Source organism: Oncorhynchus mykiss, chromosome 2, assembly GCF_057628025.1.
Source record: "Oncorhynchus mykiss isolate SJ-2025 chromosome 2, ASM5762802v1, whole genome shotgun sequence".
NCBI lineage: Eukaryota > Metazoa > Chordata > Actinopteri > Salmoniformes > Salmonidae > Oncorhynchus > Oncorhynchus mykiss.
In genome coordinates this window covers 38,627,646-38,652,597 of record NC_143023.1, presented here as the reverse complement: position 1 = coordinate 38,652,597, position 24,952 = coordinate 38,627,646, and the positions used below count along the sequence as shown (strand labels likewise).

The 24,952-nt window shown below is 43.2% G+C and overlaps 1 protein-coding gene across 12 annotated transcripts; it reads right to left on the bottom strand.

Annotated features, from left to right (window-relative positions):
* Positions 1-1,093: 1,093 nt before the first annotated feature.
* Positions 1,094-24,093, bottom strand: LOC110489375 (peroxisomal targeting signal 1 receptor). Of its 12 annotated transcripts, none has more exons than XM_090199071.1 (18): positions 23,930-24,093; positions 22,980-23,096; positions 21,751-21,907; positions 20,679-20,717; positions 20,398-20,518; positions 19,986-20,135; positions 19,750-19,834; positions 18,923-19,013; positions 18,385-18,507; positions 17,523-17,636; positions 16,929-17,012; positions 13,387-13,506; positions 12,209-12,352; positions 11,972-12,042; positions 6,819-7,031; positions 5,255-5,420; positions 3,122-3,279; positions 1,094-2,836 (listed from the first exon to the last, which is right to left on the bottom strand). In XM_090199071.1, the coding sequence occupies exons 3-18, from the start codon at positions 21,862-21,864 to the stop codon at positions 2,596-2,598; spliced, it is 2,034 nt and encodes a 677-aa protein (XP_090055197.1). In that variant the 5' UTR covers positions 21,865-21,907; positions 22,980-23,096; positions 23,930-24,093; the 3' UTR covers positions 1,094-2,595. The 12 variants fall into 12 exon arrangements, with proteins under 12 accessions (XP_090055197.1, XP_090055198.1, XP_036803781.2 ...); XM_090199072.1 differs by having other exon boundaries at positions 24,062-24,093; XM_036947886.2 differs by lacking the exon at positions 17,523-17,636.
* Positions 24,094-24,952: the final 859 nt, after the last annotated feature.

Below are 24,952 nucleotides of genomic sequence, written 5' to 3'. Positions count from 1 at the left end.
TTGCCACAAAGTTGGAAGCACATTGTATGCTGTAGCGTTAAGATTTCCTTTCACTAAGGGGCCTAGCCCAAAACCATGAAAAACAGCCTCAGACCATTGTTCCTCCGACACCAAACTTTACAGTGGGCACTATGCATTGAGGCAAGTAGCTTTCTCTTGGCATCCATCAAACCCAGATTCGTCCGACTGACTGCCAGATGGTGAAGCGTGATTCATCACTCCAGAGAACGCGTTTCCATTGCTCCAGAGTCCAATGGCGGGGAGTTTTACGCCACTCCAGCCGACGCTTGGCCTTGCACATGGTGATCTTAGGCTTGTGTGTGGCTGCTCAGCCAATGGAAACCCATTTCATGATGCTCCTGACGAAGTTATTTTGCTGACGTTGCTTCCAGAGGAAGTTTGGAACACGGTAGTGAGTGTTGCAACCCAGGAGAGACGCGCGCTTCAGCAGTCCCGTTCTGAGCTTGTGTGGCCTACCACCTCCTTGCTGAAACGTTGTTGCTCCTAGACATTTCCACTTCACAATAACAGCACTTACAGTTGAGCAGGGCAGAAACTTGACAAACTGACTTGTTGGAAAGGTGGCATCCTATGACAGTGCCAAATTGAATGTCACTGAAGCTCTTCAGTAAGGCTATTCTACTACCAATATTTGTATATGGAGATTGCATGGCTGTGTGCTCAAGTTTTTCACCCGTCAGCAACGAGTGTGGCTTAAATAGCCAAATCCACTAATTTGAAAGGGTGTCCACATACTTTTGTATATACAGTGTATTTGAAAGCCAAATACTTACCTTGTGAATACATATGTGAATGTACATGCCCTGCCCAAACCCCCTTGTACTTACAAGTACTTGTCCACTTGTTGTATGCTACTTACTATTCATAGCAAGAGCTGGATACGTGCAAAACAAAGTAGTCCCTGTAGCAGATACTCTTGGCTGAATTAACAAACTGCATTGCCCATTTGCTTTTTCGTGCTGTAAAAGCAGCCTAATCCTGGGTCATTTTGGTCTATTTGGGTCTGCAACTGGCCAAGGAAAATACAAATATGGGAAATTACTGCCCTTTCAAACATGAAAAGTAGACCTAATCAATGAGTCAGAGCTTTATTGCTGAATATCACATTAATAATCATTACAGTATGGTTAACTATTTGGAAAACAGTACAATAATTATAGTACAGACAATATGGCAAAAAAGCATTATTTTACAATTAAGCTAATTATTTTACAACAAGGGCATTTGTTTGAAGAAATAAGGGTTGAGGGAGGGAAGAAGTCCAAAGACACCTCTTTCAGTATACCATCCCCTTTACACTGATGTCATCCTCTGTCCAAAGCTGAGTCATTCATTATTGCACACTGTAGCAACAGAAAATGAAAACAAGCGTTTCTTGTCGGACAAATTCAGGTAGGTAGGTCCCTCCCCGTTCGCTTCCATTGGGTTCCTACTAGTGAATACGACTCTGGTGTGTACAACTCATGTCAGCAGTCTTTCATTTCTCTCAAGTACTTCATTGATTGATATGTCATTGATTGGACTGAGTAGGAGTATAATTCATTCTCCGATCTCTATAAAATATGGGGGGGGGGACTAAAGACACTGTGGCCCTCAAGGACCGGAGTTCAGCACCCCTGCTCCAAAGCCAGATATCTATATTACTGTAATGATCTCTTTTTTAACCTTCAGCAATTGATTTCGGGATTAGTAAGCCAGCTTTACAACATTTGAACTTCTTATTTTCAAGGGGGAATAAAACACGAAAAACAAAGGTCCTCCAAATAAACATGATCTTCTCTATACATTCCAGGAACATTCATCTCAACTTGATATTTTGCTCTACCATGTCCGTTTTATTCCCTCTGGAAAACCTAAGGTGCAAACTTTTCACTAGTATCCAATGGATCATAGGGCTGTATGAAACTAAGGGAGTCAAGTGGCTCCTCAGTTTCAACGGGCATGACGATGCCTCTGATTATGAGGGGCACAACAAGAACATCCCTGCGCCAGTTGCTGAGGACAGAGGGGAACAAACCAGACATCTGTGAACTAGTCTGGGTGCCAGTCTGTTTCTGCTTTGTGCCAAACATGATAATGAAAAAAGTAGGAACCAACTGGCAACCAGGTGATGTCAGAGTGATCAGGGGAGGAAATAGTATGTATTCAATACACCTGGTGTACACTGTGCATTTCCCTCGGTTACTGAAAGACACATCAAATGTCCTTCTCACCTCTCCTCCCTTTCGGCCTACTCTCCCCTTGTCACAGTTCATCATCCCTCTCTTCCTGAAAGGATTGGATAGGTATTAGGGTTGGAGTCAGTTCCATTTCAATTCAGGAAGTAAACTGACCCCAACCCTGGTAGTTATAAGATGGCAGAAATGTTACGAAAGAAGCTACTTCCATGTTGTTTATACTTATCCAATCATTTCAGGTTTATATGAAGTGCCTATAGGGTTAATGGGTTGTTTGTGGACAGGACCTCTCTCTCTCTTCCTTTTCTCTCTCTACCTCTCCCAGACACCTTCCTCCCCTAAGTGCGCGCGCACACACACTATCAACTCTCCTCCTGCCCCTCTCCCTCCCACAGCTTCATTCCCCCCCCGCCTGACAGAAGTAGGAGAGCAGCGTGTCGAGGTCTCGCCGGTCGGCCGCCACATCTAGCGAGCTCTCTCCCATCATGCTTAAGGCCATGCGCAGGGTGGACCAGATGTTGTCGGACATCATGGTGGCTGCGGTGCTCCCCGGGCCCCGGCTGGCACTGACCTTCTCGCCCTCCCCCGACGCCTGGCGCTGCAGGGACAGGGCTTCCAGGAAGTGCTCCACGGCCTCTCTGTAAACCAGGAAGAGAATAGGGGTCGAATTGAAATTGTCATTCTGGTGCATTCAATAGATTTTTAATAAGGCAAAAATAATTATATTGTGAACAAAGTTAATACATTATATAAAGTCAATTTCTACTCCTGGTATGACCTGAATCTACAACTTAACTTCGACGAACATAAGAAAGTACAGTGTTTTAAGTGGTTTTGATCAAATATTTTAAAAAGAAAGAGTGTTTTTTTTTTTTTTTTTACAAAACAGTGCATCTCTGGCCACAAAAGGCTCTCCATCTCACCTGTGGGCTCCTAGGTTGACACAGCTGATTCCCAGGTTGTACCGACTGCGGATGAAGCCTGGCTGCAGTTCAAGCGCCCTCCTATAGGCGGCAACAGCCTCCTCTGAGCGGCTTCCATTGGCCAGCGTGGCACCCAGTTTGTTCCACAGCAGATAGTCCTGAGAGAGAGGGAGACAGAGAGGTCATGAGCTCCTGAATTAGTGTTGGATACATTTGAAGTTTTTCCACATATACTTATACAGAAAACTACCCTCTGCATTACCTAAATACCAAATTGAAAAATTCTAACTTACAACCTTTATTTAGGACAAAATTACTTACTGCCAAGAATTAACCACAAACTGTCTAGCAAACCAACAATCAGCATAAGAAGCTCCGGAGAAACCTGAAAACACCACCCAACCTGCAACCGAGTGAGTAGATGTTCAGTCTGAAGCTACTTCTAAAGCCAATAAGTAAAATACATTATAGTAATCTCTAGATATCTTACTATACAGATTCAGGACAGACGTCCCGGCTGCAACGGCATTTGCACACTGTGGTGTGAAATGAAAGGTGTGAAAGCCAACAATGACAGCAGACCATCACAGCTCCCCCCACCCCTGTGCAGAGGCCATCATAAAACAGTACCCCCCCGGAAATTAAACATGAAACAGAAACAGTACAAACAGAAGCTCCTTAAGGACAATCCAGAGACACTATTTGCTGACTCTTACAAACTGTTTTCAGCAGTACTTCTACAAGCTCAAAGAGAGAGCACAGCATAAGAAGCTCATCCTTGGACCACGTCCCCACCCCATAGACGAGCAGCCCCAAGAGGAGTGTCCCCTCCCCTAGACCTGAGAAAACCCAGGTCCCACACTGCTCCTGCATTGATCTGAGGGAGAAATGGACCAAACTGGAGATAAAGCTGGCACAGCTCAAGGAGCTGTCCAGAACACTCGAGACAGCAAAGACCCAAACAACAGGCCAGCACAACAATACCCCTTCAACAAGACCCAGAAGGCTGAAGGAGGAGAGAGAGACAGCTGTCTGGATGAGGGAGAATAGTCCACCTCAGACCCCCAGCACAGAAGGTAAAGACAAGAGTGAGAAAGAGAGAGAACATCCGTTAATTGAAACAAAAGGTGAGCCGAGTAAAGTTGTTCAAGAGGGGGTAGTTAGTGTATGTGAAAAGGGAAGGGCAATCACAGAAGCACAAGGAGGTAACTTCTAGCTACATGTGACTAGGGATGGGTAGTTTCAGAGAGAAAAAAAGTTTGAATAGTGAAAGAAAGTTAAAAAAAAAGGGGGGGGGGGGGGGGGTGGTTAGACATACCGTTTGAAGAGGAGGAAAGTAATAGACCCTTTTGGAATACCTAAAAATGCCGGTCTCCTTCCTTTAAGTATATGACAGTCTATGATTAAAACAATGAGGTATGGTCCACAGATCTAATTGAGTCTGAACAACCCTTTATCTGGAACAGAATATGATACAGAATAATATACTGTATTTGAACTTTTGTTACTTTCTTTGCTTTCAGGCCCACAGGGAAAGGGTGGTACGGAGGGGTCTCTTGCAATCTTAGGGAGGGCTGGCAGGGATTTATCAGGAATGTAAGGGGTGACACGGGATGGATAGGTGGGAGGGAGACTGATAGGCAACTTCAGTTGCTGGATGGGAAGGGGTTAGAAACATGGTTTCTGGGTGGGGAGGGAGGATGCGGGAGGGTGGATGGGGACTGGGTTGGGTTATCTATGTATGCATTTCTTTTATCGTTTTTGTACCTGTGACCCACCGTCTCAAAATTTATAAAAAAAGGTTGATCACAATATTTTTTACAATGAGATGGACCCAATTGCTTTCAAGTAACCATTTAGCATACAGATCAGAAATGACTTCAAGGAAGCAAGCAAGGAAGGATGCATGTATTTGAAGACATTTTAATTTATCAACTTTATGCTGTTTAAATCAAATTAAGCAAATTAAAATCAAGTGTGTTTATTCTCCAAACACACATGAACCACAGATTGTGGATAACCTACTAGTGTACCTGTGGTGTGACAGAGAGGGCTGCTGTGAAGTGGATAACCTGCTAGTGTACCTGTGGTGTGAGAGAGGGCCACGGTGAAGTGGAGAACCCGATAGCGTACCTGTGGTGTGACGGAGAGGGCTGCGGTGAAACAGTCCACGGCCTTGTCATACTCCCCGCTCAGATTGAAGAGGACTCCCAGGCCACACTGTAGCTGGGGGTCGACGCAGGCGGGTTCAGAGTTCGCCGCACTGAGGAACAGGGACTGCACCTCGGTAAACAAAGATCTGAGAGTGGGGGAGGAAGGCACAGAGATGGGAAAAAAGGAGGAGGGAGATGATTTAACAATTGCGATATTTTAAGCCAACAGATAGAATCCATGTTTTTGTGACATACAGTTGGGCAAAAAGTATTTAGTCAGCCACCAATTGTGCAAGTTCTCCCACTTAAAAAGATGAGAGAGGCCTGTAATTTTCATCATAGGTACACTTCAACTATGACAGGCAAAATGAGAAAAAAAAAATCTAGAAAATCACATTGTAGGATTTTAATGAATTTATTTGCAAATTATGGTGGAAAATAAGTATTTGGTCAATAACAAAAGTTTCTCTCAATACTTTGTTATATACCCTTTGTTGGCAATGACAGAGGTCAAACGTTTTCTGTAAGTCTTGACAAGGTTTTCACACACTGTTGCTGGTATTTTGGCCCATTCCTCCATGCAGATCTCCTCTAGAGCAGTGATGTTTTCGGTCTGTTGCTGGGCAACACGGACTTTCAACTCCCTCCAAAGATTTTCTATGGGGTTGAGATCTGGAGACTGGCTAGGCCACTCCAGGACCTTGAAATGCTTCTTACGAAGCCACTCCTTCGTTGCCCGGGCGGTGTGTTTGGGATCATTGTCATGCTGAAAGACCCAGCCACGTTTCATCTTCAATGCCCTTGCTGATGGAAGGAGGTTTTCACTCAAAATCTCACAATACATGGCCCCATTCATTCTTTCCTTTACACGGATCAGTCGTCCTGGTCCCTTTGCAGAAAAACAGCCCCAAAGCATGATGTTTCCACCGCCATGCTTCACAGTAGGTATGGTGTTCTTTGGATGCAACTCAGCATTCTTTGTCCTCCAAACACGACGAGTTGAGTTTTGACCAAAAAATTATATTTTGGTTTCATCTGACCATATGAGATTCTCCCAATCTTCTTCTGGATCATCCAAATGCTCTCTAGCAAACTTCAGACGGGCCTGGACATGTATTGGCTTAAGCAGAGGGACACGTCTGGCACTGCAGGATTTGAGTCCCTGGCGGCGTAGTGTGTTACTGATGGTAGGCTTTGTTACTTTGGTCCTTGCTTGTTTGTAGGTGACCAAATACTAATTTTCCACCATAATTTGCAAATAAATTCATTAAAAAAATCGTACAATGTGATTTTCAGGAATTTTGTCTGTCATAGTTGAAGTGTACCTATGATAAAAATTACAGGCCTCTCTCATATTTTTAAGTGGGAGAACTTGCACAATTGGTGGCTGACTAAATAAATAGTTTTTTGTCCCACTGTAAAACATGAGAAAATACAGAAGAACGCCCTGTAATTCATATTGTGTTATATTGCCTGGCAGTTATAAGTATATGCTGAATATACACACACACCACATTTGTGCACAATGAAATAGGTCCACTCACTCGGGCAGCAGTGAGCCAAATCTCTCCCTCTCTCTGGTCCCTCTGTCCTTCTCTCGCTCCCGTTCACTCTGCTCCAGGACTGGCCGGTATGCGGGGTTGTGCCTCAGCCAATCGCGAAGGGTTTCACAGGCCTGCCTGTGCAGCGATTCGTTGGTGAAACTGACAGCCAGAGCCATCAGAGCGGTCAGGTTGTCCTTCTTCAACTCTATGCATCTATCGGTGAGAGAAAAAGAGAGAACAAGAGACAGAGAGAAAAAAAGAGGGAGAGAGAAAGGTGAGTGAACCCGAGAAAATGTTGCATCACAGGCATCATGTAACTTCGAGGACTTCCTATTTCGCACCCAAGTTCCTGCTTATCACAGCATCTTTGTATTCGAGCCACACATAAAACATGTATTCATAAATCAAATAAGTACATACATACAGTGCCTTGCGAAAGTATTCGGCCCCCTTGAACTTTGCGACCTTTTGCCACATTTCAGGCTTCAAACATAAAGATATAAAACTGTATTTTTTTGTGAAGAATCAACAACAAGTGGGACACAATCATGAAGTGGAACAACATTTATTGGATATTTCAAACTTTTTTAACAAATCAAAAACTGAAAAATTGGGCGTGCAAAATTATTCAGCCCACTTAAGTTAATACTTTGTAGCGCCACCTTTTGCTGCGATTACAGCTGTAAGTCGCTTGGGTTATGTCTCTATCAGTTTTGCACATCGAGAGACTGACATTTTTTCCCATTCCTCCTTGCAAAACAGCTCGAGCTCAGTGAGGTTGGATGGAGAGCATTTGTGAACAGCAGTTTTCAGTTCTTTCCACAGATTCTCGATTGGATTCAGGTTTGGACTTTGACTTGGCCATTCTAACACCTGGATATGTTTATTTTTGAACCATTCCATTGTAGATTTTGCTTTATGTTTTGGATCATTGTCTTGTTGGAAGACAAATCTCCGTCCCAGTCTCAGGTCTTTTGCAGACTCCATCAGGTTTTCTTCCAGAATGGTCCTGTATTTGGCTCCATCCATCTTCCCATCAATTTTAACCATCTTCCCTGTCCCTGCTGAAGAAAAGCAGGCCCAAACCATGATGCTGCCACCACCATGTTTGACAGTGGGGATGGTGTGTTCAGCTGTGTTGCTTTTACGCCAAACATAACGTTTTGCATTGTTGCCAAAAAGTTCAATTTTGGTTTCATCTGACCAGAGCACCTTCTTCCACATGTTTGGTGTGTCTCCCAGGTGGCTTGTGGCAAACTTTAAACAACACTTTTTATGGATATCTTTAAGAAATGGCTTTCTTCTTGCCACTCTTCCATAAAGGCCATATTTGTGCAATATACGACTGATTGTTGTCCTATGGACAGAGTCTCCCACCTCAGCTGTAGATCTCTGCAGTTCATCCAGAGTGATCATGGGCCTCTTGGCTGCATCTCTGATCAGTCTTCTCCTTGTATGAGCTGAAAGTTTAGAGGGACGGCCAGGTCTTGGTAGATTTGCAGTGGTCTGATACTCCTTCCATTTCAATATTATCGCTTGCACAGTGCTCCTTGGGATGTTTAAAGCTTGGGAAATCGTTTTGTATCCAAATCCGGCTTTAAACTTCTTCACAACAGTATCTCGGACCTGCCTGGTGTGTTCCTTGTTCTTCATGATGCTCTCTGCGCTTTTAACGGACCTCTGAGACTATCACAGTGCAGGTGCATTTATACGGAGACTTGATTACACACAGGTGGATTATATTTATCATCATTAGTCATTTAGGTCAACATTGGATCATTCAGAGATCCTCACTGAACTTCTGGAGAGAGTTTGCTGCACTGAAAGTAAAGGGGCTGAATAATTTTCCAATAAATGTCGTTCCACTTCATGATTGTGTCCCACTTGTTGTTGATTCTTCACAAAAAAATACAGTTTTATATCTTTATGTTTGAAGCCTGAAATGTGGCAAAAGGTCGCAAAGTTCAAGGGGGCCGAATACTTTCGCAAGGCACTGTATATAAGGACATACTCTTATTGTCACAAAGGAGCTACGTCCCAAAAGGCACCCAAATTCTCTATATCAGGGGTGTCAAACATACAAGCCAATTCAATGCAGCTCAAGGGTGGTTTAAAAAAAAAAGAAGAAAAAAAAAAAAGAAAAAAAATTATATATATATACATACATACATACATACATACATACATACATACATACATACATACATACATACATACATACATACATACATACATACATATATATATATATACATACACATACATACACACACACACAGTACCAGTCAAAAAAATTGGACACACCTACTCATTCAAGTATTTTTTTTACTATTTTCTGCATTGTAGAATAATAGTGAAGACATCAAAACTATGAAATAAGACATATGGAATAATTTAGTTACCCAAAAAGTTAAACAAATCAAAATATATATTCTATTTGAACTTCTTCAAAGTAGCCACCTTTTGCCTTGATGACAGCTTTGTGCGCACACACACACAAACACACGCACAGTTGAAGTCGTAAGTATACATACACTTAGGTTGGAGTCATTAAAACTCGATTTTCAACCACTCCACAAATTTCTTGTTAACAAACTATAGTTTTGGCATCTACTTTGTGCATGACACAATCATTTTTTCCCAACAATTGTTTACAGACAGATTCATTATCTTATAAGTCACTGTATCACAATTCCAATGGGTAAGAAGTTTACATACACTAAGTTGACTGTGCCTTCAAACAGCTTGGAAAATTCCAGAAAATGATGTCATCGCTTTAGAAGCTTCTGATAGGCTAATTGACATCATTTGAGTCAATTGGAGATGTACCTGTGGATATATTTCAAGGCCTACCTTCAAACGCAGTGCCTCTTTGCTTGACATCATGGGAAAATCAAAAGAAATCAGCCAAGATCTCAGAACTTTTAGACCTCCACAAGTCTGGTTTATCATTGGGAGCAATTTCCAAACACCTGAAGGTACCACGTTCATTTGTACAAACAATAGTACGCAAGTATAAACACACTGGGACCACACAGCCGTCATACCGCTCAGGAAGGAGATGCGTTCTGTCTCCTAGAGATGAACGTAATTTGGTGCGAAAAGTGCAAATCAATCCCAGAACAACAGCAAAGGACCTTGTGACCAGACTACGGTTTGCAACTGCACATGGGGCAAAGATCTTACTTTTTGGAGAAATGTCCTCTGGTCTGATGAAACAAAACAGAACTGTTTGGCCATAATGACCATCATTATGTTTGGAGGAAAAAGGGGGAGGCTTGCAAGCCAAAGAACTCCATCCCAACCATGAAGCACGGGGGTGGCAGCATTATGTTGTGGGGGTGCTTTGCTGCAGGAGGGACTGGTGCACTTCACAAAATATATGGCATGATGAAGAAGGAAAATTATGTGGATATATTGAAGCAGCATCTCAAGACATCAGTCAGGAAGTTTAAGCTTGGTCGCAAATGGGTCTTCCAAATGGACAATGACCCCAAGCATACTTCCAAAGTTGTGGCAAAATGGCTTAAGGACAACAAAGTAAAGGTATTAGAGTGGCCATCACAAAGCCCTGACCTCAGTCGAATAGAACATTTGTGGGCAGAACTGAAAAAGTGTGTGCGAGCAAGGAGGCCTACAAACCTGACTCAATTACGTCAGGAGGAATGGGCCAAAATTCACCCAACTTATTGTGGGAAGCTTGTGGAAGGCTACCTGAAACATTTGACCCAAGTTAAACAATTTAAAGGCAATGCTACAAAATACTAATTGAGTGTATGTAAACTTCTGACCTACTGGGAATGTGATGAAAGAAATAAAAGCTGAAATAAATCACTCTACTATTATTCTGACATTTCACATTCGTAAAATAAAGTGGTGATCCTAACTGACCTAAGACAGGGAATTTTTACTAAGATTAAATGTCCGCAATTGTGAAAAACTGAGTTTAAATATATTTGGCTAAGGTGTATGTAAACTTCCGACTTCAACTGCACATATACTTTAAAATGACTCAAACCAAATCAAAATGGTGTAGAAATTATACAGAACAAAAATAAAAATGCAACATGTAAAGTGTTGGTCCCATGTTTCATTTTATACTTTAACTTTTGATACTGAAGTACATATTAGCAATTACATTGATACTTGAGTATATTTAAAACCAAATACTTTTACTCAAGTAGAATTTTACTGGGTGACTCACTTTTACTTGTACTTTTCTATTAAGGTATCTTTACTTTTACTCAAGTATGACAATTGGGTACTTTTTCCACTACTGATCATTACACAGGTGCATGTGCTGGGGACAATAAAAGGCCACTCTAAAATGTGCAGTTTTGTCACACAACACCACAGATGTCTCAAGTTGAGGGAGCATGCAATTGGCATACTGACTGCAGGAATGTCCACCAGAGCTATTGCCAGATAATTTCTCAACCATGAGCTGCCTCCAATGTTGTTTTAGAGAATTTGGCAGTATGTCCAACCTGCCTCACAACCGCAGATCACGTGTAACCAATCCCAGCCCAGGACCTCCACATCTGGCTTCTTCACCTGTGGGATCTCTGAGACCAGACACCCGGACAACTGATGAAACAGAGTATTTTTTATCTGTAATAAAGCACTTTTGTGGGGAAAACTAATTCTGATTGGCAGGGCCTGGCTCCCAAGTGGGTGGGCATATGCACTCCTAGGCCCACGCCCCTGCACAGTCATGTGAAATCCATAGATTAGGGCCTAATGATTTTTTTTCAATTGACTGATTTCCTTAAATGAACTGTAACTCAGTAAAACTGTTGAAATTGTTGCATGTTGCGTTTATATATTTGTTCAGTATATAATATAACCTACATTCATACAGTTTCCTCACTCTGTCTTGCTAACAATCACTGAAACAAAAGCTAGAATCAGGGAGCATAAAAAAACTCAAAAACGATGAAGAGGAAATGTTTTTGCATATTTTGACAGCAAGGAACATTTTCAGTGTGGCCCTCCGGACCTTGTTGAAGACAGAATGCGCCCCCCCAAACATGAGTTTGACACCCCTGCTCTATATAGTGCACTACTTCTGGCCTATATAGGGAATAGGGTGCCACTTGGGACACACTAGGGACTTCTCTCCAGTCAGTGAGGCTGCTATTCCAACTCTTTACCTGCGGAGGGCACTGATGGCTGCAAACTCTTGTTCATTCTCTGCCTGACAGGTTCCCAGATATTGCCATGCCTAAAAAAAAGAAGCAGGAAAAAGTGTGAGAGTGCTTAGTTCTCTTTACCCACCTAATGCTAACAGGGTAGGAAAGAACCCCCTTAGTCGCCAACGCTTGCTAGCCAGAAATAATTTCACCTTGAGATATTATTAAATCAGAATTATTAATTACTGAGTGTCTTACCAGCTGGTTGTCTGGTTCTCTCTGTACGGCACTCTCAAATAGACGCACGGCCCCAGGGATGTCCCCTGCCTCCATCCTCCTCACCCCCTCAGCAAGGGGGTCCTGGTGGGACAGGTACGGGTTGTCCTCCTCAAACTGGTACCCCTGGAGGGGGTGAGAGAGTGAGGGAGGGAAAGAGAAAGAAATAGAGAGAGAGAGTTAAATCATGAACAGCAACTTGGCAAACAAGACAAGGCATTTTTTTTTTTGCCTGGACAGGTAGGCATGCTGAACATATTCATTGTGATCTAGAAGGCTAAACTTATCCTTAACTAAAAACGAACCCTTATTTTAACCAGGTAAGTTGGCGGAGAACACTCATTTACAGCAACAACCTGGGGAAGAGGGGAGAGGAGGGGGATGAATGAGCCAGTTGGAAGCTGGGGTTGATTAGGTGGACATGGACACCGGGGTTAACATAACTACTCTTTATTACAAATAACCTTTTTTACCCCTTTTTCGTGGTATCCAATTGGTAGTTACAGTCTTGTCTCATCGCTGCAACTCCCGTACGGACTCGGGAGAGGCGAAGGTCGAGAGACGTGCGTCCTCAAAAACACAACCCAACCATGCCGAACTGCTTCTTGACACAATGCCCACTTAACCCGGAAGCCAGCCGCACCAATGTGTCAGAGGAAACACCGTACACCTGGCGACCATGTCAGCATGCACTGCGCCCAGCCCACACTGCGCCCAGCCCACAACAGGAGTTGCTAGTGCGCGATGGGACAAGGACATCCCTGCTGGCCAAACCCTCCCCCAACCCATACGACACTGGGCCAATTGTGCGCAGCCCCATGGGCCTCTCGGTCGCGGCCGGCTGCGACAGAGCCTGGACTCAAACCCAGAATCTCTAGTGGCACAGCTATCACTGCGATGCAGTGCCTTAGACCACTGTGCCACTCTGGAGGCCAACATCCCTACTCTTATGATAAGTGCCATGGGATCTTTAGTGACCACAGAGAGTCAGGGCACCTGTTTAACGTCCCATCCAAAAGACCGCATCATACACTGGGCAATGTCCCCAATCACTGACCTGGGGCATTGGGATATATTTTTTTTTAGACCAGAGTAAAGAGTGCCTCCTACTGGCCCTGCAACACCACTTCCACAGGTGGATAGGAAGCTATGTCAAGTACCTTGTTGTAGGAGCTGCTGAGCATCTGGTCAAAATCAGAGAGCCAGGGGTGACTTTCTGCATCTCTCTTGGCCATCTCCTCCCACTCCTGCTGCAGCTTCTCCCAGAAGTCCACATCGCTCTGATACAGAGGAACAATCACAATGTCAAAGTCAGGGGTCAAATGATGGGGGTGCTGGGCATCATCATCATACCAGTTGCTGTGGGAATCCCCCTAACATTAACATTGATCCAAACCACTATTTTTAGGGGATGCCCAAGGGGCAATGTGAACTTTGATAAAGGTTCTATATACAGTGTACTTTAAGCCAATGATACATGGTAATTTTATTTTTTATTTCACCTTTATTTAACCAGGTAGGCTAGTTGAGAACAAGTTATCATTTGCAACTGCGACCTGGCCAAGATAAAGCAAAGCAGTGTGACAGACAACACAGAGTTACACATGGAGTAAACAATAAACTAGCCAATAACACAAAAAACAAGTCAATGACACAGTAGAAAAAAGAAAGTCTATTTACAGTGTGTGCAAAGGGCATGAGGAGGCCATAGGAGCAAATAATTACAATTTAGCAGATTAACACTGGAGTGATAAATGAGCAGATGATGATGTGCAAGTAGAGATACTGGTGTGCAAAAGAGCAGAAAAGTAAATAAAATAAAAACAGTATGGGGATGAGGTAGGTAGATTGGGTGGGCTATTTACAGATGGACTATGTACAGCTGCAGCGATCGGTTAGCTGCTCAGAAAGTTGATGTTTAAAGTTGGTGAGGGAGATAAAAGTATTCAACTTCAGCGATTTTTGCAATTCGTTCTAGGCACTGGCAGCAGAGAACTGAAAGGAAAGGCGGCCAAATGAGGTGTTGGCTTTAGGGATGATCAGTGAGATATACCTGCTGTGCTACGGGTGGGTGTTGTTATTGTGACCAGTGAACTGAGATAAGGCGGAGCTTTACCTAGCATAGACTTATAGATGACCTGGAGCCAGTGGGTCTGGTGACGAATATGTAGCGAGGGCCAGCCGACTAGAGCATACAGGTTGCAGTTGTGGGTGGTATTAGGTGATTTGGTAACAAAACGGATGGCACTGTGATAGACTGCATCCAGTTTGCTGAGTAGAGTGATGGAAGCTATTTTGTAGATGACATTGCCGAAGTCGAGGATCGGTAGGATAGTCAGTTTTACTAGGGTACGTTTGGCGGCATGAGTGAAGGAAGCTTTGTTGCGAAATAGAAAGCCGATTCTAGATTTGATTTTGGATTGGAGATGTTTAATATGAGTCTGGAAGGAGAGTTTACAGTCTAGCCAGACACCTAGGTATCCACATTTTCTAGGTCGGAACCGTCCAGGGTGGTGATGCTAGTCGGGCGGGCGGGTGCGGGCAGCAAACAGTTGAAAAGCATGCATTTGGTTTTACTAGCGTTTAAGAGCAGTTGGAGGCCACGGAAGGAGTGTTGTATGACATTGAAGCTCGTTTGGAGGTTAATTAGCACAGTGTCCAAGGAAGGGCCAGAAGTATACAGAATGGTGTCGTCTGCGTAGAGGTGGATCAGGGAATCGCCCGCAGCAAGAGCGACATCATTGATATATACAGAGAAAAGAGTCGGCCCGAGAATTGAACCCTGTGGTACCCCCATAGAGACTGCCAGAGGTCCGGACAACATGCCCTCCGATTTGACACACTGAACTCTGTCTGCAAAGTAGTTGGTGAACCAGGCGAGGAAGTCTGCCGATAAGAATATGGTGATTGACAGAGTCGAAAGCCTTGGCCAGGTCGATGAAGACGGCTGCACAGTACTGTCTTTTATCGATGGCGGTTATGATATCGTTTAGTACCTTGAGCGTGGCTGAGGTGCACCGGTGACCGGCTCGGAAGCCGGATTGCACAGCGGAGAAGGTACGGTGAGATTTGAAATGGTCAGTGATCTGTTTATTAACTTGGCTTTCGAAGACTTTAGATAGGCAGGGCAGGATGGATATAGGTCTGAAACAGTTTGGGTCTAGGGTGTCACCCCCTTTGAAGAGGGGGATGACCGCGGCAGCTTTCCAATCTTTAGGGATCTAGGAAGATACGAAAGAGGTTGAACAGGCTGGTAATAGAGTTTGCAACAATGGCGGTGGATAGTTTTAGAAAGAGAGAGTCCAGATTGTCTAGCCCAGCTGATTTGTACGGGTCTGGATTTGGGTGAAGGAGAAGCTGGGGAGGCTTGGGCGAGTAGTTGCGGGGGAGGCGATGCTGTTGGCCGGGGTTGGAGTAGCCAGGAGGAAGGCATGGCCAGCCGTTGATAAATGCTTATTGAAATCGATAATCATGGATTTATCAGTGGTGACCGTGTTACCTAGCCTTAGTGCAGTGGGCAGCTGGGAGGAGGTGCTCTTGTTCTCCATGGACTTTACAGTGTCCCAAAACCTTTTGGAGTTAGAGCTACAGGATGCGAATTTCTGCTTGAAAAGGCTAGCCTTTGCTTTCCTGGCTGACTGCGTGTATTGGTTCCTGACTTCCCTGAACAGTTGCATATCTTGGGGACTATTTGATGCTAGTGCAGTACGCTACAGGATGTTTTTGTGCTGGTCAAGAGCAGTCATGTCTGGAGTGAACCAAGGGCTATATCAGTTCTTAGTTCTGCATTTTTTGAACGGGGCATGCTTATCTAAGATGGTGAGGAAATTACTTTTAAAGAATTACCTGATGTGTGAAGTGAAAATGTGTAATGGCATTATTAGTGCAATATAGTACATGGAAAGAGCTTAATATATACTGAACAAAAATATAAAACGCAACATGTACTGTTGGTTCCATGTTTCATGAGCTGAAATAAAAGATCCCCGAAACGTTCCATACGCACAAAAAGCTTATTTCTTTCAAACGTTGTGCAAAAATGTGTTTACATCCCTGTTAGTGAGCATGTCTCCCTTCTTTGCCAAGAAAATCCATCCACCTGACAGGTGTGGCTTATCAAGAAGCTGATTAAACAGCACGATCATTACACAGGTGCACCTTGTTCTGGGGACAATAAAAGGCCACTCTAAAATGTGCAGTTGTGTCACACAATACAACAGATGTCTCAAGTTTTGAGGGAGTGGGCAATTGGCATGCTGACTGCAGGAATGTCCACCAGAGCTGTTGCCAGATAATTTAATGTTCATTTATCTACCATAAGCCTTCTCTAATGTAATTTTAGAGAATTTGGCAGTGCATCCAACCGGCCTCACAACCGTAGACCATGTGTCTGGCGTGGGTACTAGGACCTCCACATTTGGTTTCTTCACCTGCAGGATTATCTGAGGGGGTGCTTTGGAGTATTTCTGTTTGTAACAGAAGCCCTTTTGTGGGGAAAAACTCATTTTTATTGGCTGGGTCTGGCTCCTAAGAGGGTGGGCCTATGCCCTCCCAGGCCCACCCATAGCTGCACCCTTGCCCAGTTATGTGAATATTAGGCCATGGCCTGGAATTATTCTTGATAGATACAATTTGGAAGATGTTTAAAAATACTTATGGTCATTATTCTGTTATCTTTCCTATTGTATCGTATCTCTCTTACCTCCACAGCAGCTTTAGCTTGCTGGAAATCTGGACCTGCTGTGGCAAACTCATCTACCCATGATTCCGCTGACTCCACTGAGACCTGAACAGGAAGGAAGAGGTAGCAATGGTAGATGTGGACACCAAGTTGTCCATAACTCTATAACAACACTTAAAGTGGGATGTTGAGGTTGTGACAGTAAAGGAGAAGCAGAACAAGATGGGGAAGAGGGGTGAAAGAGGAAGACAAGATAAAGGAATGGGAAGAAGCAAAACAAATCAGAAAACCACACCCATTCTCCCACTCCCTTTCTCCCCTACAATCTATACACCTCTAGTGCAGGTCGTCTTTACTACTTTTCTATAAGTAATTGCTATAATCTAAATGCAAGTTTAAATCAGCAAAAACAATGCATCGTCCTTGGGTTTATACAAAGTGCTAAGAAACTACGGGAAAACCTACATGGGGCACAACATTCTGCCACTAAAAACAGCCATCAAACTACCGTAAAAAAAGGCTGATGAAAAATATCATCAGCTCAACGCAACTTTCTTGACAGAAAGCCGGTTGCGGAGCCACTGGGCAGTGTTGCCATGGCGTCAAGGGTCCTACCTGCCTGACGACAGAAGCCCATTGATGTGCCTGTTTAGCCTTAGCTTTGGCAAGCTTCTGATCCCACTCTTGGGTTGTCAAGGGTAAAGTCCCTCCCCCAGTCTCCTCCAGGAACTATGGCAACCAGGGAGCGGAGAACGGGGGGAGGCATGATTGTTTTGTCGCAGGTGTGAGGCGTTGGGGGTGGATTTTTGTTTTGGGAGGGGTGAGGATGGAGGAGTTTTCATTTGGTACAAATGAAGTGGGGGTTGTTAATCGAAGGAGGGGAAAGCCAAGAGTTCACAGCAGGGTCAAAGGGGGAAAAGTAGATGTCACAGTTAATGAGAACTCCTATGACTACATACTCAAGGGTAAACACCAGGGCTGGGGTCTTATTCAGGAAGTGACTTGAAATTCAATTCCTGATGAAAACAATACAAAAATGCCTATTATTATTTTTCAATCCCCTACCTTAATTGAGAAATGATTTGCCCCAACCCTGTTAACATACGACTTCACTTCACAAGGGGAACTGGAAGTCTGATTCAAGACTGGAACAGCTAAGAGGATTTTCATTGGCAGAAGTCGGCATATAGAAATTGCATGTATAGAAAGGACAATGCTCTCTTTTCCACAATAATTTATTTCTACATATACCTTTTCCAAATTATACATTGTACAGCCTAGTGCAAGGCTCACATACAGAAAAGTTCATGGCCATAACTTGGTTATGTAGTTAGTAACAGTTGCAGGGGTCTGCACCAAATACTGGGACGTGGGGGGGTCATGAGGCACAAAATTAGGAAGTTTGAGCCAAGATGGCTCCCTGTAGGTTGACAGTTGCACCCTTCCCCTTGTATCTTCAATGGAAGTTGGCTCCTACCTGGTTGAGGTTGGAGGCCCAGTTCTGAGCCTCCTTGGCCTGAGCTCTATCTGTGTGCTGTTTGCCTGCTCTGTCCTCCACTGTGACACTGCCCTCGCCAATCTGCCTAATGAACCGCAGGAACTACAGTGCAACACAACAACAACAACATAACAATGACACAATATCCATTATGGCTATGGCTAATGGCGTATGGACCTAGTCTGGTCATTAAATCAGTTTGTGCTTTAGCCAAATCCCAAATAATGACAGGGGAGTTGGATACCACACAAACAGTTCTGAAGACCAGGTTGTAAAGAGTCACTATGCTACTACGGTCCATCACAGCAAAATGCTTTCCCATTAAACATTTTGATGTCTAATTGACTACAAAGAAGTGTGTCTCACTGAACAATTCAAAAGAAATGGCTACAACTACAATGATCCTGTTATTACAAAGCTACATTACTTCTATGGACAAAGAATGGGGAAAGGGGATAGATATGTAGAAAAAAAAGTATGAAACACACGCGACATGGAAACACAAACACACACACACCTCAGTGTTCTGTAACTTGGGGTCATTGACCTTTGCGACCAGCTCATTGGCTGTTTGCTTCAGTTCGTCTCCTGGTAGGTACTCTTTCGTCCTATTGGATTGACAAACATTAACATCAAAGGGTTAATTTAAACAGCTAACTGAGTCTCGAACAGTGATCATTTTAAAGAACAGGTAGGTTAAAGAGACAATGTACATATTACATAATCACTCTGTATCCTTGTAAATATATTGTAATTGAAATGCATTGTCTCTTTTCAAAAATCATTTCCAACAAGGATAGAATCAAAAGACGCTTTTGAATACCTAATTAAATGACTGCTACTTATTGGGTCAACGCATTACATACACAAACTAAAAGACTGCGTGTGTAACAGTATAACTTTAGACTGTCCCCTCGCCCATACCCGGGCGCGAACCAGGGACCCTCTGCACACATCATCAACAGTCACCCACGAAGCATCGTTACCCATCGCTCCACAAAAGCCGCTGCTCTTGCAGAGCAAGGGGAACTACTACTTCAAGGTCTCAGAGCAAGTGACGTCACCGATTGAAACGCTATTTAGCGTGCACCGCTAACTAAGGTAGCCGTTACACGTGCGATATTAACTGGTTTTCTTTTTTTTTCTTGACTTAGAGCCATGTTATGGCCAAAGCCTTTATAAAGTGAACGCAATAACACAGAGTTCTGAGAGGACGACATCAAAGATTTTAAGACACACTTAGTGGCTCAACATCACAATCTTCTCTGGAACGTTCTCAAAAGTTCACTGTATCCATCTACGTGACCCTTGCTCTCCTGTTTTTCTCGGTCTCTCCATTATTACCATTCTTGCTCCCTCTCTCCCAGGTCTCCGAGCCATAGCTTCTCCTCTGACTGCTCCAGATACTCCTCTGCCCAACGCCCGGGATCTGAGAGAGAGAGAGAAGAGAGAAAGAGGGGAGAAAGGGAAAGAGAGTAAGATACCGATTATTTCTCTACCTGCTAGAAGTCGTAACCACAAAGTACATTCAAACAAATGGTTGGCAATTGTGCCTACCATTGACACTCAAAATGTTTTACCTGTGCCATCGGTGATGAACTCTCTGGTCCAATCAGCGTCAGCAGGGTCTCCAAGTCCCGCCTGCCCTGAAGAGGCAGTGGCGGCATCCGCTCCCGACAGAAACTCAGACGTCCAATCACCAGACAGGGCCAACGCGGCCACACCCGGAGCTACGGACAGGAGGGAAAGGGTGTTGTTTTCTTCACACATTGGCAAAAAAAGTGTGTTTTTCAGTGCAAGTACTTGGATGGAGGGGACAGGAAAACATAATAAAAGGTGTCTTGAAGTGTCAACATATGTTCCAAAACCTGCGGGTTAACAATATGGAAGTGCTGCCCGGCAGCTGGGCAGGCACACTGCAAATCTATAATGGTGTTGCTTCTGCTGCGTTGGAGAGTATAATAGGGTATACTATTTCTGCTGTGTGTGTACCTCTCTGTGGAGCCTGTCTGTAGCTCTGCTGATCAATCTGCTGCATTTCCTCCAGTAACTGGCCCATGTCAAAGCTGTGAGGGGGCCGTGGAGGCGCCTGCTGCATGAACTCATTCACCAACTGGAGGACACACATGCAGAACATCAAAACGCAAGCCTATTCAAGGACGATTAACAAACCTCCCGTGAACGAAACGTGTTTTCATATTCCTTTTTAAGAATATGCAGACAAAGCACAACAGTTTGAATCAATAGGACTGGGAAGGCAATATGAGACTGACCTCTTCTTCTGTTGCTATTTCAATGGGTGTAGGGGGAATCTAGGAGAAAAAGAGGGATGAAAGTGACACCGTGAGATACATTTGTGAAAGCTATAGTACAACTAAGTTGTATGGTCCAAACAAACTATGATGAATGAACTCGTTCAAGTATGGGTAGATGGTTCCAGGGCTCTAACGTGCGACAAAGTTTGTGTGCGAGACCAGGAGTTTTATTTTGGGAGCTCTACGCAACTAGGAAAGAAATCTCCAAGATAATAATGTGGCAATAAGGCATCGCTGTACTGTTGTTTCAGAGTGCCTAAGAGGGAAAAAAAGCGAGTGCAGATTCGATCATGTCCCGGTTACTCCGTTACGACAGCTTGTTCATAGCCCAACCAAGTCAAAAGATCTGACCCATATTACAGGCACAACATTTTAACTTCCTGTAGCGAATCGCCGGGACCACATTTTACATTCATAAACCATGTTGTGAGCCGTTCGAAAACTATGTCGTTAACCATTTGTTTACACTTTTTTCATTCATGTTACCTCATTGGCTAGCTAGCTAACAAACCGGTAACTTCACCAATATATCCAAATATTTGGGGGCACAGAAAGAAAGGAAAAGGTATGGCTTCTTCAGGAGATCAATGATCATAGAAATCACAAACCTGACGTTTTTAAAGAGAAAGTGTACAATTTTAAATGTAAAGCATCTCAACATGTAAATAGTGCTTTTTCACAATGTAGAAGCCTAATATTCCGCAAATGACTTGGTAATTTCCTTTGAACTTTTAGTAAAATACATTTGTTTATTATGTGTTACATATTACTTTATAGGGCACAACATGTGCTTAAAGTAGACAGAATTCATATAGACTTTTCTCAAAAAAAATGTCATGGTGCTCATGTCAACTTAAAAAAAGAATTGGGAGCACCAATTTAAAAACTGGATGGGTCCCACTGTTGACTAGGAAAAATAACTATCAATGCAACATGGCCAATAACAAACTAAGAATATAAAAAACAGAACATGGATTACTGTACATATTCCATAAATTCTTTATTCTAATTTCTACCAGTGACTACTCACAGTTGGCGTTGACCTGTGCCTCCAAGCACCTCCCTCCTGGGTCATGTGACCCGTCAACTTCATGAGGGGATTGGCTCCCCCGCACTCCCCCTCCACCAGCTCCTGCATCGCCATGGCAACACCGGGCAGCGGTGTATCCAATCAGACCACCTTAGAGCTGAAGAAGTGAATAAAAACATTGACTTATCGATTAGACGATGTATGGAATTATTTGTACATTTCAAACATTTAAAATCTAATTAACTCAGTTTGATAATATCACATTCAGGATCCTGCCTGTTGGTTGTCACCCTTGAAGGTGCCAGACTCTTTCTGCATTCATTGAGGGCCTAACAAGACAACAAATGTGAGCTATTAAGCAGAGATAGACCGGCACCAACACATTTCATGGTCCCATGCAAGACAGCTCAGGATAAACCATTTGAATACAAAGACGGTGTATGATTATCAAGAAAAACATAAGAAAAAAATGTGGATGTCCGCTCACTGTTGGGAAGTCATTTACCTTCCTACTACAGCTAGGCTATCCTTTTCTCCAGCTCCTGTGCTGTGTTTGGGTGGGCGTCATCACTCTCTTTTCAACCTTTTACATCAATCAAAGCAACATGGGAGAGCTGTTTGAGAGATATGGAGATCTATTTGAGGATGAGAGGGCTAGCCAGGCCAAATTGAAATCTCATCCCGAGTACCCAATGTCTCATAGTCCTCTCCTAATCTAACATGCTCTATCGGTTGGCTTTTAACACACACACACACACACACACAAGGCTCCACAACAGGACCGAGTGAGAATAGGCTAGAGCTTCACTTTCCCTCTTCCGACTGGCTTTCAGTCTTTAACTCACTCTTTAAATACACACCTGCCCTTTAAGTGAACGAAAACATTCAAGGGTGACAACCAACAGTCAAAGAAACTCCCTCTACTGCAAAGCTGTAGTAATATTCCCCGATCCACAGTCCTCTCCCTCACAACAGTGTGTCAATGCAATCAAATGTCGGAAAGCGAGACGAACCTGCTGTTCACATAGCTGACCTACTATCTAGGCCAACAACAGACGTGCACAGATAGTGGCCTACTCAACTTCACTAAACCTCTCAGACAAATACAGTAATGACAATTTCTATAATGCAGTCAGCCCTGGAGCTGAGAAGTTAAGACATGCCCATTTCCACCATCTTACTACAATACAAAAAGTAACAGCACCACACACAACTGCAAGTAATCTTACCTAAAATAAGGGGAGACAACACTGTACCCAGTCCACAGGTGGTCCAGTAGCTATACTAGGGTTTAGATTTAAGGATTTCTTTCTGCTGACCCAAACAGATGCTGTACGATTAGGGCCCTGTTAAGAGGATTATAGACAGATATTAATAAACACTGTCTCTCTCTCTTACACACACACACACAGTGCAATACCGTGGATAGAAGATACAGTCTTAATGAATATGCATGGTCCCAAAACGAGTGAATGTGTCTGGGTTTAATTCAGTTAGTAGGTATTCCTAGTGAGGTGTCATACTTTGCACTGTATGACAGCATGCTGTAGCTATATTGGCTCTACAGAAAAATATAGGTTGGCTTCTCAAGTTGAGACTGACAGCATGAAAATGTTATTTAGGTATGATGCTTTCTCAAGTTGAAAACACAAGGTTAGTATTGCAATGCTTTTACCTGAAAACCACCAGTTGAGAATGCAAAGAGCACCATAAAACTAACCATTGCCATCATATAGGCAGTAGGTACTATATATATATACTAACTAGCTACTATACTGCACACATCCTACACCATGTCAATAGTTCATGCACAGAAGTTACGGGTGAGTCATGTCCTAGACAATTTTAGATTTATATGGTCACATTACTTAAATTAATGTCCTCCCAATTAGCACTGTAACGTTAAACATTGACTTTACACAATATATATACTGTATGCTAGCTAACTAGCTAGCTAGCTAACGTATCTAATGTGTAGTGGCTGTAGCTAGCTAATTATGGTTAGTTAGAGAGCGTTGAGCTTGCAAAAATACATTCAGTAAAAGGTTGAAAGCTAACTAGATACGTGGCTAGCTAGCTACCTGTTTGCCACAATGCATGTTGATGACCAAATGCTAGCAAGTTAGCTACAAAAATGTGACAGACCATTATTCGATTGATAGCATAATGTTCTACTCACCACCACCTACTACTACTACTGACTGTAGACCTTCCTACTGTCCTCTTCTCCTAATTGTCTGCTTACAAGATAATAAATAGCTGGCAATTCAAGAAAACAGCGAAGCTACTAAGTGCGAAAGTAAATCTTTACCCGTGTTTATTAACGCGTGTCTCTTTATTTACGTCCTGCTCTTTCCCCCATGACCCACAAAAAACCTACACAGACGCACAGTTAATCCTGCAAGTCGTATTCTCAAACAGCATCGACGTAGACGTTGAATGACAGACAATAGGGAATGTGCGCAGAACGAGTTTATGCGTGTGTAAACGCTGCAAATCGATGTTGCCATTTATGCCTACGAATATTGTAACATTCTAAAAATGTTCGATGAAATTGCAATCTCTGGCTCCATTTGGTGAAACAATGTAACAATGACCTTGATTGACAGTGGGTGAAGAACGCAAAGGGACAGCAAGGTTTGCGTATTTCATTGCGCAAGGTATTAATGATTTGCAAAGTCCAACAAATGTGTTCTGCTTTGTGGCAACATAATTTTCTGTCTCAAACACCAACCCCCTAATTCTCATTATCTCAGGAGAGGAACGAACATATTATCTGGTTATTCCTGATATATGTAGGCTTTTACCAAGGAATTTATGTATTCTCTCAAACCATCTGTTAGAGGAATTAAATTTCTATATGTTTATTACCCAATTAAATGAATACACTCAGCCCATTTCTAAGGATTTGTAAGATACGTATTTGCATAAAATGGGCGGAGACCAGTCTCATAATCAAGCAATAGCGTTTATTCTCGAGAGTACTGAACATGATACAATTTACAACAGGTTATAAACTGAAAATGACGTAATAGGTTTTAAACTGTCCCGTCCCTCCTCCATTCTGATACAATGGCAGTATAGTTCACAAGCCTTCCTACATCGTTCCCACCGGTTTAGATACTTTAGGACCAGGCCAAGGTCTCCCTGTGTAGATAAGCATTCTAGCCAGTCTGATGATAAGTTCATTCGTTTCTACCAA